At 37.9% G+C, this 15332-nt stretch overlaps 1 protein-coding gene across 2 annotated transcripts in view; it reads left to right on the plus strand.

Annotated features, from left to right (window-relative positions):
- The window catches only part of OPA1 (OPA1 mitochondrial dynamin like GTPase), a 91814-nt gene that overhangs the window by 49295 nt on the left and 27187 nt on the right, over nt 1-15332 (plus strand). For both annotated transcript variants that reach the window (XM_081087875.1, XM_081087876.1), the window contains 5 exons: nt 5522-5687; nt 7319-7471; nt 10534-10642; nt 11133-11212; nt 14717-14857. In XM_081087875.1, coding sequence (XP_080944001.1) covers nt 5522-5687; nt 7319-7471; nt 10534-10642; nt 11133-11212; nt 14717-14857 — 649 coding nt within the window. The remainder of the gene's footprint in view (nt 1-5521; nt 5688-7318; nt 7472-10533; nt 10643-11132; nt 11213-14716; nt 14858-15332) is intronic.

Below are 15332 nucleotides of genomic sequence, written 5' to 3' on the forward strand. Positions count from 1 at the left end.
TATACATATACACAAGCATTAACTTTTTAAAATGACAACTTAAGCTGTAAATAGTGGTTGTCTACTGAAAGAGGAATTGTGGATGGGTGTTTACTTTTTCTGTGTTGGTTGAAATTAGTATATGGAATAAGTCCTCTGCATTAAAAGAAAAAATTTCCATTTTAAAAATTTATTAAAATCGAGAGTAGGGAAAGTTCCTGGAGATAAAGAGGATAGTAAATATGACTGTAATTTGAGTTGTATTTTGTATATTTGTGGGATTTATCCTGTATGTTGGCAAAACTTAGTATAAAGAAGTCTGCAGTCACGTGGAACATATGCTGGGAAAAGTGTTCGATGTGAGTAGGGATACAAGTAAGCATAGTGGATGGTATAAGAGGCTGTGTTTTTTTACATGAGAATTGGGAACTAATGGTCCAGAAGAGAAATGGTGGGGGGAGGAAAACATAGCTTCTGCTTCCTAACTCTGAAGCACAGTCAACTAATTAATGAGCAGCTTCCACTCAGCAGAATTTGAGGATGATTACTGTCCATAGGAAGAGTCAAGAGAGGTTTGAAGATGCAAGGAAAAGGGAAAGTGTGAGAATGTAAAATGATTTATGTGTTGTGGAGCAGAGTCTTGCATCACAGTAAATCACAATAAAAATTACTGTAATGGTGGGGGCAGGGGAGTCTAGACAGATGACAGCAGCTTGGTGACAAAAGAGCCAGTGGGGGAAGAGGAGGCGGGAGGGGGAAGAACCAGTGAGGCTTGGGTTGGATAGGTGACATAGCTACCCAGGGTGGGTTGGAAAGCAGTAGGCTCCATTGAGAATGTGGCATTATGCTTGTGAGGATTTGGTGGTCTGAATTTTTGCTATAATCTCCTTGAAATGGTGTCTGGGATGTAGATTCCTGACCCAGAAATTGCTGGGAAGAAATAACAGACCAGGTCTGTTCTGAGGCAGGAGCAGCAGAAAGCTTTAGCAGTCAGAAACTCAGTCATGATCTTTTGTTTATTTTTTCAGAAATTTTCTTAAGTTTGTGTTTAAAATGGCATGTGAATAGGGAGGCCCTGACAAGCTTCTTTTCTTTCTTTTTTTTTAATGTCTTTATTGTTCAGATTATTACATTTGTTTATTACATTTTTTCTTCTTTTTCCCCCCATAGCTCCTCTCCACCCGGTTCCCACCCTCCCCTGGCTTTACCCCCCCACCCCGCCACTATCCTCGTCCGTAGGTGTATGATTTTTGTCCAGTCTCTTCCCGCACCCCCCACACTCCTTTCCCCCCAAGAATTGTCAGTTCACTCCCTTTCTAAGCCCCTGTTCTATTCTATTCACCAGTTTATTCTGTTTGTCAGATTTTTTATTCACTTGATTTTTAGAATCACTTGTTGATAAATATGTATTTGTTGTTACTTTGTTGTTCATAATTTTTATCTTTACCTTTTTCTTCTTCCTTCTCTTAAAGAATACCCTTCAGTATTTCATATGATACTGGTTTGGTGGTGATGAACTCCTTTAGCTTTTTCTTGTCTGTGAAGTTCTTTATCTGACCTTCAATTCTAAATGATAGCTTTGCTGGGTAGAGTAATCTTGGCTGTAGGTTCTTGCTATTCATCACTTTGCATATTTCTTGCCACTCCCTTCTGGCCAGCCTAGTTTCTGTTGAGAAATCAGCTGACAGTCATATAGGTACTCCCTTGTAGGTAACTAACTGTTTTTCTCTTGTTGCTTTTAATCTCTCTTTGTCTTTTGCCCTTGGCATTTTAATTATGATGTGTCTTGGTGTGGTCCTCTTTGGATTCCTTTTGTTTGGGGTTCTCTGCGCTTCCTGGACTTGTAAGTCTATTTCTTTCACCAGGTAGGGGAAGTTTTCTGTCATTATTTCTTCAAATAGGTTTTCAATATCTTGCTCTCTCTCTTCTTCTGGCACCCCTATAATTGGGATGTTGGTACGCTTGAAGTTGTCCCAGAGGCTCCTTGCGCTATCTTCATATTTTTGTATTTTTTTTTCCTTTTGCTTTTCAGGTTGGGTGTTTTTTGCTTCTTCGTATTTCAAATCTTTGACTTGATTCTTGGGATCCCCTAGTCTGCTGTTGGATCTCTGTATATTATTCTTTATTTCAGTCAGTGTATGTTTCATTTCTAATTGGTCCTTTTTCATATCCTTGAGGGTCTCACTATATTTCTCAGAGGTTTCTAGAAGATTCTTGAGTAACCTTATAACCGTGGTTTTGAACTCTATATCCAGTAGTTTACTTTCCTCCATTTCTGTCATTTGTGACCTATTTCTTTGTCACTGCATTTTGGCTGCTTTCCTGTGTTGATAGAATGGCTTTCTGTGCTAGGTGTCCTGTAGGGCCCAGTGGTTCAGCCTCCCTAATTACCTGAGGTGGACACTCTTGGTGCACCCTTTGATGGGCTGTGTGCACAGTCTTGTTATAGTTAAGCCTTGATTACTGTTGGTATCACTGGGAGGAATTGACCTCCAGGCCAATTGGCTGTGAGGACCAGTTGTGTCTACAGTGGGAGAACTTCTGTGTTGGAAACACCCTTATGGGGCGGGACTTGCTTCATTGGGGCTTTGGTGCTCACTGAGTCTGCCCCCTGAGTGTGTCTCTTATGGATGTGAAGAGTTGTAATCTGGATGGTCTCCCTCTGACCACTGGGTAGACTGGCTCTTGGATCTCCAAGGAGGTGCAAAGTCAACCACTGCCTGAGGCCACCCTGCAGAAGCTACAGAGAGATCTGCAGATTCCTCTTCTTTGTTTGTGGTTTGGAGGTGCCCAGATGAGGTGTAGCTGTGAAGTAATGCAGGCTGCTGAGGAGCTGAGGGCCTTCTTTTGGAATCTCTGGGTTTCTCTGACCCAGCTACAGTTTGACAGGTTTTTAGGCAGAGAAAGGCCAGGCCATTAGTATGCAAAAGCCTCTGTGCACAGCTTGGGTGGGGTTATAAATTGGGTGGGGCGGGGTCTCAGGGAATCACCAGGGTGGAGCAAACCGCAATGGCTGCCAGTCTGCTTTGCCTCAGGGACGTCCTGGGGTCTGTGTCCCTCCGCCCCCTGCAGGAACAATGAACGCTGTAAGCACTTCTGCCAGGAAGCCACCCTCACGTTCCAGCCCAATGCCAGACAGCACAGTTTCTCTCCATATGAGTCTGGGTCCCCAAATTTTTGCCCGCAGCTGGAGTTCAGAGCAGTCAGGAGCTTGCATCTCCCTCCCGATTGAAAAAGACAGCAGCATACCCAGCAACCAGCCCCTTTCACGTGCGCCTCCATACCTCCACACTTCCACCTCCTGCCGAACTCAATGCACTTTTCTCTTTCCTTCTAGTTGTAGAATTTCCATTCAGCCAGCCTTCGCGTGGTTCTGGATGATATTCGTTTTGTCTTTTAGTTGTAGTTTTAATGTGGTTGTACGCGGCAGCAAGTTCAGGTGTTTACCTATGCCACCATCTTGGTTCTCCTCACAAGCTTCTTTTCTTCAGCTTGCTTCTAGCATTCTCCCATTATTTGTCATGGACAGCATGACTAAATTGACTTTGTCCTCTGGCCCACAGTGGTGTATCCTCTCCTCATATTCTTTTTTTTTTTTTAATTGTATTGATTTCAGAGAAGGAGAGATGGAAAGAAACATCAGTGATCAGAGAGAATCATAGATTGGCTGCTACTTGCACATCCCCCACTGGGGATTGAGCCTGCAACCCAGGCATGTGCCCTAACCAGGAATCAAACCATGACCTCCTGGTTCATAGGTCGTTGCTCAGCCACAGAGCCATACCAGCCAGGCCTCATATTCTTTTCTTTACCTGAAAGTTAACAGGAGAAAACCACCAGCTAAGCTCAATAAACTTAATTTTACACAAAATATTAAGTATGAGTAGTCTCGGATAAGAGGGAGTGTTGATCCAAGAAAATTAAGCCTGGCTTTTAGACAGCTGGGATATCTGTTTTTACTACCCTCGGCTTTGTGGCTGCATCCTAGAGGTTGAGGTTACTTTTATGACAGACCACTTGATAAGCAGAATATTTTTGTATATTACATATTTTAGCAGTATGTAGTAGTAGAAATTAGTTTGGAACAAATCAAATAAATATTTGCTTGAGATTTCAGGGGTTTTTTTCTTGATAGAAATAGTTGACATTAGGGAGGTGAGGGCATATGCTGGGGGGTGGGAGCATCTGGGGAGAGCAGTAAGGAATTTAAATTAAAATAAAAAAATAAATAAGTAAATAAAAATAAAATATTAAAAAAAGGAAAGAAATAGTTCTCTTTTTCTTATTTAGAGATCTGTATTCATGTAAAATATCTTTCAAGGCAGAATTTTCAACTTGATTGTACATCCTTTATATCTATTGTTTCTTTAATTATGAAATGTGGAACAATATTACTTAGCAATATTCCATAACATCTCTGTGCTTCATCCTGTGGTCTGATAAATTGTTAAAATTATACCAAGTTTTCAGACTTAGACTCTGGTTCACAGTCAATGTACATAATGTATGTATTAATATTAGGCAAATAAGCCAATGAAAATATACTTAGAATTATTAGTCATTATGGAAATACAAATTCAAATCACAATGAGATAAACTATAAATCTATTAAAAATGACTGACATTAAAAGAACTAATCATACCAAGTGTTGGCAAGATGGAGGATCTAGAGTTCTCATACTCTGTTGATGGGAACATAAAATGGTCTGACCATTTTGGAAAACAGTTTGGCATTATCTTAAAAAATTAAATATATAATTACCATATGAATCACCATTCCACTTATAGAATATTTGCTCAAGAGGAACAAAAGCGTATGTCCATGCAAAGACTTGTACAGGAATGTTCATCGCAGCTTTATTTGTAATGGACAAAAACTGGAAACAACCCAAATGGTCATCTGCAAGTGAATGGGTAAACAGGTTCATATGATGGAATATTACTCATCAGTAAAAAGGAGTGAAGTATTGTTATACATGCCATAGATAAATCTCAAAATAATTATGCTGAGTGAAAAAGACAAAAAATAAGAGTACATGCTGTATGAATGCATTTATATAAAATTATGGGAAATATAAACTAATCTGTAGTGACAAAAAGCAGATCCAGTGGTGACAACTTTTGGGAATGATGGCTAGTTCATTATCTTTTTTTTTTTTTTTTTTAAATATATTCCATTGACTTTCCACAGAGAGGAAGGGAGAGAGACAGAGAGCTAGAAACATCGACGAGAGAGAAACATCGATCAGCTGCCTCCCGCACATCTCCCACTGGGGACGTGCCCGCAACCCAGGCACATGCCCTTTACCGGAATCGAACCCAGGACCCCCCAGTCCGCAGGCCGACGCTCCATCCACCGAGCCAAACCGGTTTCAGCTAGTTCATTATCTTGATTGTTGTTATGCACAGGTGTGTACATATGTCAACACTTTAAACATGTGCGATTTATTGTAAGTTAATTGTACTGCGATAAAGCTGTTTTAATAACTTAATATTATACTTAAATTTGGTGTTCTTGAAATGTTTTCTTTTTAAATTCCAGGGAGGAAATCCTTCAGCAGTCTTTGTGGGAAAGAGTATCAACTCATGTGATTGAAAACATCTATCTTCCAGCTGCACAGACCATGAATTCAGGGACTTTTAATACCACAGTGGACATCAAGCTCAAACAGTGGACTGATAAACAGCTTCCTAATAAAGCAGTAGAGGTTAGGATATAATTTAATTAAATGGGTAAGAAGCATTATCTGAAGGGAGTAGGAGCTGTGAATTTTAAATTTTATTCCCATCACAGCCACTATATTTCTTTTTGTCTTTATACTCCATTCTTTATTCCTCATATCTGTGTTGGGATTAACCTTAATGCTGCTACCAATTACTGCTGTTATAAATCTTTACTAATTGGTATGGTGTTGGTCTGAGGGTATTATTGTTTTCCTCCCCAAAGATAGCATTTAACAAAACTGCCAAAATTTGCAAATATTTCAAATGTGAAACATTTTTAACTTCTTTCATGGATAAAGATTCCATAAGGAAAATATTTAATGGATAAAACATTTCATGTCTTGATTTTCTGCAAGGCTCAATTATACTTAAATAATTCTTTAGTTTGGATCTTGCCAGAAGGTTAGACCAGAAATTATAAGAAAGTACCTTAAAAAATTTGCATTTCTGTTACTCTACCACTTACTAGCTGTGTGATCCTTGGGCTAGTAGCTTAAGGTTTCTGATTCCTCATCTATAAAAATAGGGCTGATAATGTTGCCTATCTCACCGATTGTTACAGGAGTAAATGAGTTAATGTATGCAAAATACTTAGACAATGCCTGGCCCATAGTAACTGTTCAGTAAATGCCAGTGCTGTTATGATGGCGATGATGATGACCGCCATTCAAGGTGATCAGCCATGCATATCACTCTGAAGAACGATTGTTCCAGCTAACAGTCTGCCTCCGGTACTTCTGTTTGAGGATGCTCATGAAATTAGAATCAGTGTTAAGAATAATTTTGTTTTTCATACCTACCTTAGAAACAAAATGTCAGTCTCTGATTATTCAGGTGTATTTCACCCCTTTCCTATCCTGTTCCAGATATAGCTTCTTCACCGCTCTTCTCAGTTTCCTTATGCCTCCCTTTCTAAGAACACTTGTGGTCATACTGCCCCAGCTATGTGCTGCTGACCCCTGCCCACTTCTCTGCCCACTTACCCCTGATAATTAGCGCTGGTGCCACCACTTCACTAGCTGTCCTCACTACCAGCCCTGACGTTTTTCTGGGCCCTACCTCATGATAGGATATTTTTATATCCTACGGTTCAAGCAGTGGAAGTGGTCATAGAAATGGCAATGATTCTGTCTCCTGCCAGCTCTGCCCCTTCACACCTGGGTGTGGTAAAAGATGCGGATCTGGTGAAGGTCAGGAAACACTGATTTTAATACTTCACTATGTATTTTTGTACAGGCACCTTTCTTCATGCCATAATTTCATAATGTTTGAAATGAAGAGGGCTAAATATAAAATGCTGTTTTGACACTGCTCTTTTCTTTCACTATTCATCTTTCACTCTCGATTTTTAAATATTAGATACTAATTTTTAAAAACTTAAAGCCCTGTGTATGTCTGTCAACACATGCCAGGAATTCAAATCTATCCCACCAGCTGCCAGTGTAGATGTCTAGGCCAGAGTTTATATTTGTTGATGATTGTCTTAATGCAGTTTCATAATGTCTTTTCTGATAAGCTGACGTATCACATCTGACTTAAGTTCATGTGTGTATTTTTCATGTTATAAATTAAATAAAAGTATGTAGTATAATTTTTTTCTTTTAAATAATTCTAGGTTGCTTGGGAGACACTACAAGAAGAATTTTCCCGCTTCATGACAGAACCAAAAGGAAAAGAGCATGATGACATATTTGATAAACTGAAAGAGGCTGTTAAGGAAGAAAGTATCAAACGCCACAAGTGGAATGACTTTGCAGAGGACAGTTTGGTATGTTGTTTGTATATTAGGGTGTCAGCCTCATATGTTTATGTAATTTCTCAAATTGATACTTTTATAAGAAATGTTTTATATGACTAAATTAGATTCTGAATTTAAAATAATGAAGGAAAGAAATAGATTTACGATCTGTAATTGACCCTTTGACATTTCTCTGCCCTTCTGTAATTGCCTTCTGTTATTTCTTGCTTGGTTATCATTTTAGAAAAAAAGCGAACTTCTCAGTAAACAGGCTTCTATAAACTTCAACAGGTTGTTATCCATTAGCCTGAACTAACAGAGGTTAGCTGCTTCTCGGTTTACTTTCTGGTAAGGAATTAGATGCATTGATTTTCAGTGGATTTGAGTCATAAAATGTTAGACTCCTAAATCATAATGCTAACTACCATGTGTTGAATGCTTACCAGGTACCAGAAACTGCTGTGTATTTTGTAAGCATTCTTTTATTTCATTCTTTTTTTTTTTTTTTCAGAGACTAAACCAACTTTATTTTATAACAGTATTACTAAAAGCAAAATATCATTTAAAAGAACTTGAAGCTGCCATAAATCTAATCTTGCATCCTAACTATACATAAGATCAAAAGCAAAAGAAAAAAAATGTTCAATACAGTTAATAGTCCCTATCAGGTCTCTGGTGTCAGCCTTAAATGGTCTGGTTTCCTGTAACCATCAAAAAACCACCACAGTCCCTACCAACTCCTCTCCCCAGTGTCCTCAAACCTGTGTGAATCATCAGGCTATCTGAAAGAGATAGACCTACTCAATAACACAAGGTCGGCTTTACATGCAGATAAGGAGCTTTAGTACAAAGCAAGTGTTCTGCACAAATGTTCAAACAATGGAAAGAACTGAAATTTGGACATGTTGAGAAAGGAAGCACCAAGGTTTTAAGCTGCCTGAATACTTTATTAGAAAGGAAGAAATTGTTTTCTCTTTCTCCTCCCTCCTGTTTCTGGAATGCTGCTGAAGAGCGCGTGTGTGTCTGAGAAGAGTTGGCACTGTGGTGCGGTGGGGTCTCTACACACAGTGCGTGGTCAGTGAGCTTCTTCACAATTCTCCAGTCTGGAGACCCTCTGACTTTCTAGTTCTACTAAGAGTAAAAAGTTGAAGGACAGGAAAGTCAAAAGGGTTCAGTATAAAAAATATCCCCAATGAATTGGTCAAACATTAGGAAAGTTTCAAGATGTAAGAAATGCTTTTAATCTGTATTAATAATTTCTCATACAGTATATTTACTGCAGTCTGAAAACTCTGTAAATATTTACTGTAATTCAGTGGGAACTCTATGGGAGGAACCTGGAAGAAGGAAAACCATGATTCAAATTAGTCACATAGTTTCCTTTGTGTACAACAGTACCTGTTCCATTGAACAGCATTTGCCAGCTGGGCTGCTCTGTTCACCAGCATTTGGATCAAATGAGTCATATAATGCAGGTAGTAAACAGGAAATAAAACAAAACTCCCTGATTAAAAAAAAGAAATAGAAAGAACCAAGAATATTTAGAAGTAGTTATAAAATAAAATACATATTGAATGTGAGGGAACAGTGTAGACCAGAGCTGTTAAGGTAAGGTTTGGCATTGGTATTTTAATTCTTCAGGCTTCTGGTCATTACCAGCTGTGGTATAAATTCAGTGAATTATCGGTGTGGCATTACAACCTGAAATGGTCAGAAGTCTTCTGGTTCACTAAGTTGAATGTTGTTCAGTAATGAATTTCTTACCGTACTTTTCCCTTTCCTCCGCCTCCCTTTCTTTGAGCACCACCACTCTCATGACCGATGTGTCGGGTTCTGCTCTCAGGCTTGCCTGGGCCTGGGCCTGCGCCTGGTCCTGATCACTATCTGCATCTCCGGAGATCATGATGTTTTTCTCAATTCTTGTTTCAGATAGTCCATCTTTTATAGTCGTGGTGATGTGTGTGGTGGTTGTTGTCAATAAGGAATCAAATGTGATGGCTGTGCAGTCAGTAACATTCCCAAGTCACCAGCAGCCCCACCATCAATCTGGGGAGACTTCAATGTGATGGTTTTGGTCAAAGTTTGGACTTCCTTGGTGGAGATTTCTGTCCTTTGTGAGGCATCAGAAATTGTTACCATCTCTGTTTTTACCACGGTGGCTTTGAACAACAAATAATTTGTGGTAAACATCATTGTCACCATGAGATACCTTTCTGTTAACTTTATGTTGCTCATCTTGCTTAATAGCACCTTCGTGAACACTCTCTCTACAGATCTCTTTGGGACAACTACATGTTCCTGGATCACTGTTACTGCCTACACTGGCTCCTCACTCCACCATCTGAAAAATCTTTTGTTATATGTAACAGTCTCCTCACCATAATCCAAACCTAACTAAATAACTGCTCTGCTCAGACAAAGGCACTGTCTTCCAGGAAAATGCGTATTTGACTGTGGGCTGGTTGTAATTATAATTTTTAGAATAAATAATATTTATCTTCATATTTGAAAACTATTTATTCTTGTTAGCTGCCTTATTAAGATTGGCTTTCTGAGAGAATAGTGCCATTTTCATTCATTCAACAATTAAAAAATTTGAAAACTAGTTTTTTTATGATAAATAACATTTGCTTATGATTGTTTAGACCTTTTAAGCTTCCCTCCATTACATTTTTCAGGGCTGTTACTAGTGAGATAATGGTTATTATTTTTATCCTCTCTTTTTGAAAATGCTAACACATAGGTCATATGATAAAAAGGAGAGGTAGAGATGATCTGAATCATTAACTCCTAAATACTAGGGTTCTAGGTGTTAGATTTTATGTAGTTAAATGTGTACTATGCCCCTCTCCAGCCCCCACAATGATCTTAGAGATGGTCAGTTCATTTAATTTGGGCTAGGAGAAATTCTCCACTGTTGTTTTTTTAGACAGAAAGCTGACAAATAGGCAGATACTAGGAACTCCTGCATTTGTGTGGAAGGGACATGCTTTATGTCATTTTAGATATTTGCTAAGCTATCGATTTGAATAAAATTACCAAATGATAAGACACAAATCATATTAGCTGTTTTTCTTCCCTTGTTGTTTCAGAGGGTTATTCAACATAACGCTTTAGAAGACCGGTCCATATCTGATAAACAGCAGTGGGACGCAGCTATTTACTTCATGGAAGAGGCTCTTCAGGCTCGTCTCAAGGACAGTAAGTAGGGACAGGGGTTATGGAGTTTTGAGTAGTTTCTGATGAAGGAATCATCCAACTTCAGAGAACATTTGTAATTTTTTAAAAATTAATATTTCCAGGTCTTTGTTATTAATACTGTAGTTGAAGATTACTTCTGGGATTTTTTTTAGTGGACTGCTTAGTTACTACTAAAAATATTAAGTAAATTAGACATAAGTACTGATAATCTAAAAAGCTGTATTCAAACTATTCTAGTGTTTGCTGCTATACTTATGAGAACTTTACAAGAACTTTACAATGAATTGTACTTTTCATTGGTTGTAAACATATATAATTAAATTATTTCTTATATATGCATCCTATTAATCATATAACTTTTTCTTCATCTGACTTTATATTGCTATATCACTTTGAAGTGGTTATGAAAGCAAGAATATTAGTTGTAATTTCTGTACTTGGTAAATGACAAAATTCATCATGAATTTAAATTTTTCTTTCAATCGTTTAGCTGAAAATGCAATTGAAAACATGGTGGGTCCAGATTGGAAAAAGAGGTGGCTGTACTGGAAGAATCGGACCCAAGAACAGGTAAAAACAAACAAATCTGCCCTTATGATGATATAATTTTGGTCATTTTAGTTCAGGCAGTAAAATATAACCTATGCATGCCTCTACACCAGTCTTAATAATTTCAAATGTTTATGTCAGCCTTTCTAAAATCTTTAGAATAAACAGTAAATTATGAATGAAAGTATTTATAAGTAAAGTAGCTGTGTTAGTAAAAGAAAGAATTGAAGCATGTCCCTTTTGTGGTTGATTGCTTTGTTCATTTCAATTCCCTAAATTGAAGATTATAGTTATGAAAAAAAGGAAAAGAATGACAAAGGTTTCAGAGGATGTAGAATGAATATGATTAGAATAAGAAATATAATAACTTTTTTAACCTTATTCTATTATATTATCTCTGGATTTTTTTGTTAGTTGTCTATTCAAATTATTATATTCTTTTACTTTTTTGCTCCTATGTTCACAAAATAAGTATAAAAATTCAGACAGGAAACAAACAGAATTATAGAATTCATTTATTTACATTTAATGAGCACTTCAGAAGAACAAACTGGTAAAGACAAGTGTAAATACCTTTACCAATGAGTAAAAGAGGGAAAATGGGTAAATTATTAAGTATCTAACCCCCACCCTTTTTATTCCTTCCTTATTGTTGTGGCTTCTTTTCCTGTCTAGCATTCAGTCTCACCCCACTGTCTCATTCTTGTTCATTGCTTAAATAAACGAGTGTAAATAGAATACATGAATGAAGGCAGTAACGAATCAGAAAAAGAGGTGGCGTGTAACCCACTTTCTTGTTCCTGAATCCCTGTGATTAGAGAAGGGAGATGAAGATACCTATCAGATGTGAGTTCCAATTTGTCTTAAAATAGTGAAGGGACAGTTCCTCTTTTTTTCTGGGATGAATTTGGGGGGCAAGGAGTCATTAAGAGACTGAAGAGACGCTGAAGAAGTGGTCAGAGTGCCTGGCTGGATGATGCCTGTGCTCAGGGTGCATCAGTCTTCTCTGCGTGCGCATGGACTGAGGAGGGTCTGTCCGGAAAGAACCCCTGGGGACCAGCAGAGGTTTCTGACTCTGAGATGGGGGTGGAGGGGAGAGGGGTTATTGACTGGAAAAAACAGGTGTAAGGCCAATAAACACCAAAGAAAAACGATGTCCGACCTTCAAGTCCTAGTGAAATAGACCTAGAGTCTCCAGAACAATTAATGCAGCAACTTGTGGTAAATATGCTTTGGCCAAACACTCTTAGAGAGAAATGATTCCTGTATGTAAGTGTTTTTTCCTCAGGAACTTCAACCCATAGGGAATCTCTTCAAGAGAAGCTGAGGAATTAGTTTTAAGGGCAGGGCAAGGATCTGCAACCCAGAGGAAGAATATAGAAACCCTTCAGAGAAGAGGGTTTCAGGGCAGCAGGTATAGGACTCAGAGTGACTTTAGAACAGCGGTTCTCAACCTGTGGGTCGCGACCCCTTTGGGGGTCGAACGACCCTTTCACAAGGGTAGCCTAAGACCATCGGAAAACACATATATAATTACATATTGTTTTGTGATTAATCACTATGGTTTAATTATGTTCAATTTGTAACAATGAAATTGGGTGTCACCACAACATGAGGAACTGTATTAAAGGGTCTCGGCATTAGGAAGGTTGAGAACCACTGCTTTAGAATAAAGGCCATAATTTAAAGTGTAGAGGGGAGGGGCATCAGAATCACCTGGGAAGTGTTTGTGTATGTTTGTTTATTCTTTCAAAACAAAGCCTCCTGTCAGACTCCTGTCAAATTCTCCTCTAATCTTGCTAACCCTCTCACTCCCACTTTAAAAACACTGTTTTGGCCGAAACCGGTTTGGCTCAGTGGATAGAGCGTCGGCCTGCGGACTGAGGGGTCCCAGGTTCGATTCCGGTCAGGGGCATGTACCTGGGTTGCGGGCATATTCCCAGTGGGAGATGTGCAGGAGGCAGCTGATCGATGATTCTCTCTCATCGATGTTTCTGACTCTCTATCCCTCTCCCTTCCTCTCTGTAAAAAATCAATAAAATATATTTAAAAAAACAAACAAACAAACAAAAAAAACACACTGTTTTGGACCTCATACCTGGAAATTAGGGTGAGAAACATTATAAAGGAGATTAATAATGTCTCCGGGCCTCACATTGCAAGTTTAAGGCAGCTGTCTACAATCCTTTGTCTTTTTGAGTGACCAGATTTAGCAGGAAAAGAAACTCAAGATTGTTCTGTGTTAAAGATGATAAATCCATGCTCTGAAAACTATTTGGTGGTGTTACTTCTGAAAATTCTCACCTCACCTCAGCTGAACTAATGCAGATCTTGGTCAGGATAGGTGGGAGAGGAGTGTTGTCCTGAAGACCAGGTGAAGTGGGGACAAATGGACAGGTGAAAGTGAAAACAGAACAGGAAAAGTTGAGGAAAATCATATTTAGAGATTTCCTTCCTACCTCAGACCAAATAGCAGATATTTAAGGAAATAGTGAAATTTCTCTTTATTAAATAATATTTCTTCTAAAATGTCATATTTTCAGAGACTATTAGTTCTGTTTAAAAGTAAATTTTTTGTATGTAAGTGTTATTTTTGTACAAATGCTCAGATTCTGTAGCTTAGTATAGTTTGGGCTAAGTGCTGTGGTAGTGACTTGTTTAATCAGTGAATTTGAAGCTTTTTTACACATTCAATTTTAAAAGAAGGATTGAAAAATGAAGAGATAGGCCCTAGCGGGGTAGCTCAGTTGGTTAGAGCATCGTCCCAATACGCCAAGGTTGAGGGTTCAGTCCCTGGTCAGGGTACATACAAGAATCAACCAATGAATGCATAAATAAGTAGAATAACAAATTGATGTTTCTCTCTCCTTCCCTTCTCTCTCCTTCCCTCCTATTTTCCCTCCCTCCCTCCCTTCCTTCCTCTCTCTCTCTCTCTCAAATCAATCAATAAATTATTTTGAATGAAAAATGAAAAGAAAAATTTAATTTCACACTGTGAAATTAAGAGTCATATTTTCAAACTTATCACCTGTATGTATATTTTTCCTCCGTTGATGAAGAGATTGTGAACAATTATAGAGAAGAAACAAAATGAATCTAAGAATAATGGGTACCTTACAGAAGCAATCTAAAGCAAGATATTTTAATGAAAAGACTATTTAAAAGTTTCACTATGAATTTTGTATTTAATTTATTGGAAAAAAAACATGTCAAGAGGTGTAAGTCATTACAGTCATCTAATTATTAGATATAAAGCATTTATAGATTATCTCTTTCTGTGTAAAATATTTCAGCAAAAGTAAAATACAACAAATAGGGCTAAAATTTTTTTTTCTTTTTTGGCTGTCATAATTCCAAGTTGTCCCTGCATGCATAAACCAGGGAACTGTGTATGTTCTTATTTGTTGTGATTAAACTTGTGTCATTGTGCAATAGCAATATATTTATTAAAATTGGAACTCTGTTTTTATAAGTGTGCCAAATCATGAACCAACTAAATACTGTTGTCTTTGAAACATTTTAAAGTGTGTTCACAACGAAACCAAGAGTGAATTGGAGAAGATGTTGAAATGTAATGAGGAACACCCAGCCTATCTTGCAAGTGATGAGATAACTACAGTCCGAAAGAACCTCGAATCCCGAGGAGTAGAAGTAGATCCAAGCTTGGTAATAAATATGCCAAAAAGCATGCACTTGCTTCCTTAATCCTTGTTTCTTGTTGGATAATGCCTTTGGATTCTCTTTTTCCTCACTTATAATAAATATGAGGATAAAAATAATTACAGTTTAGACTACTTTTTGCTTACCTTCATGATGTTTATTTGGGGAAAATAAGAATAAAAATGTTTCTGGGCCTGTGTTTCCTAGTTAGAGTGTAAGGGATCAAAACCTCACTTTAATATTAGCTTAAATTGACTTAAGTGAAACCCAACGAGAAAAGTAATTCTAGTGAGACAGTCATATAAAATTTCAGAGCCACATATAAATTCTTTTAAAGATTATCTGCTATTTATGTTTTCTCATTTGAGAAATGAGTATACAAGAAAACTGACATTCAAAACAGTTATAGCTGCTATATGTAGTAGCTTTATTTATAAACTAGAGGCCCAGTGCATGAAATTTGTGCATGGGTGGGGTCCCT

Source organism: Myotis nattereri, assembly GCF_964212035.1.
Source record: "Myotis nattereri genome assembly, chromosome: 3".
NCBI lineage: Eukaryota > Metazoa > Chordata > Mammalia > Chiroptera > Vespertilionidae > Myotis > Myotis nattereri.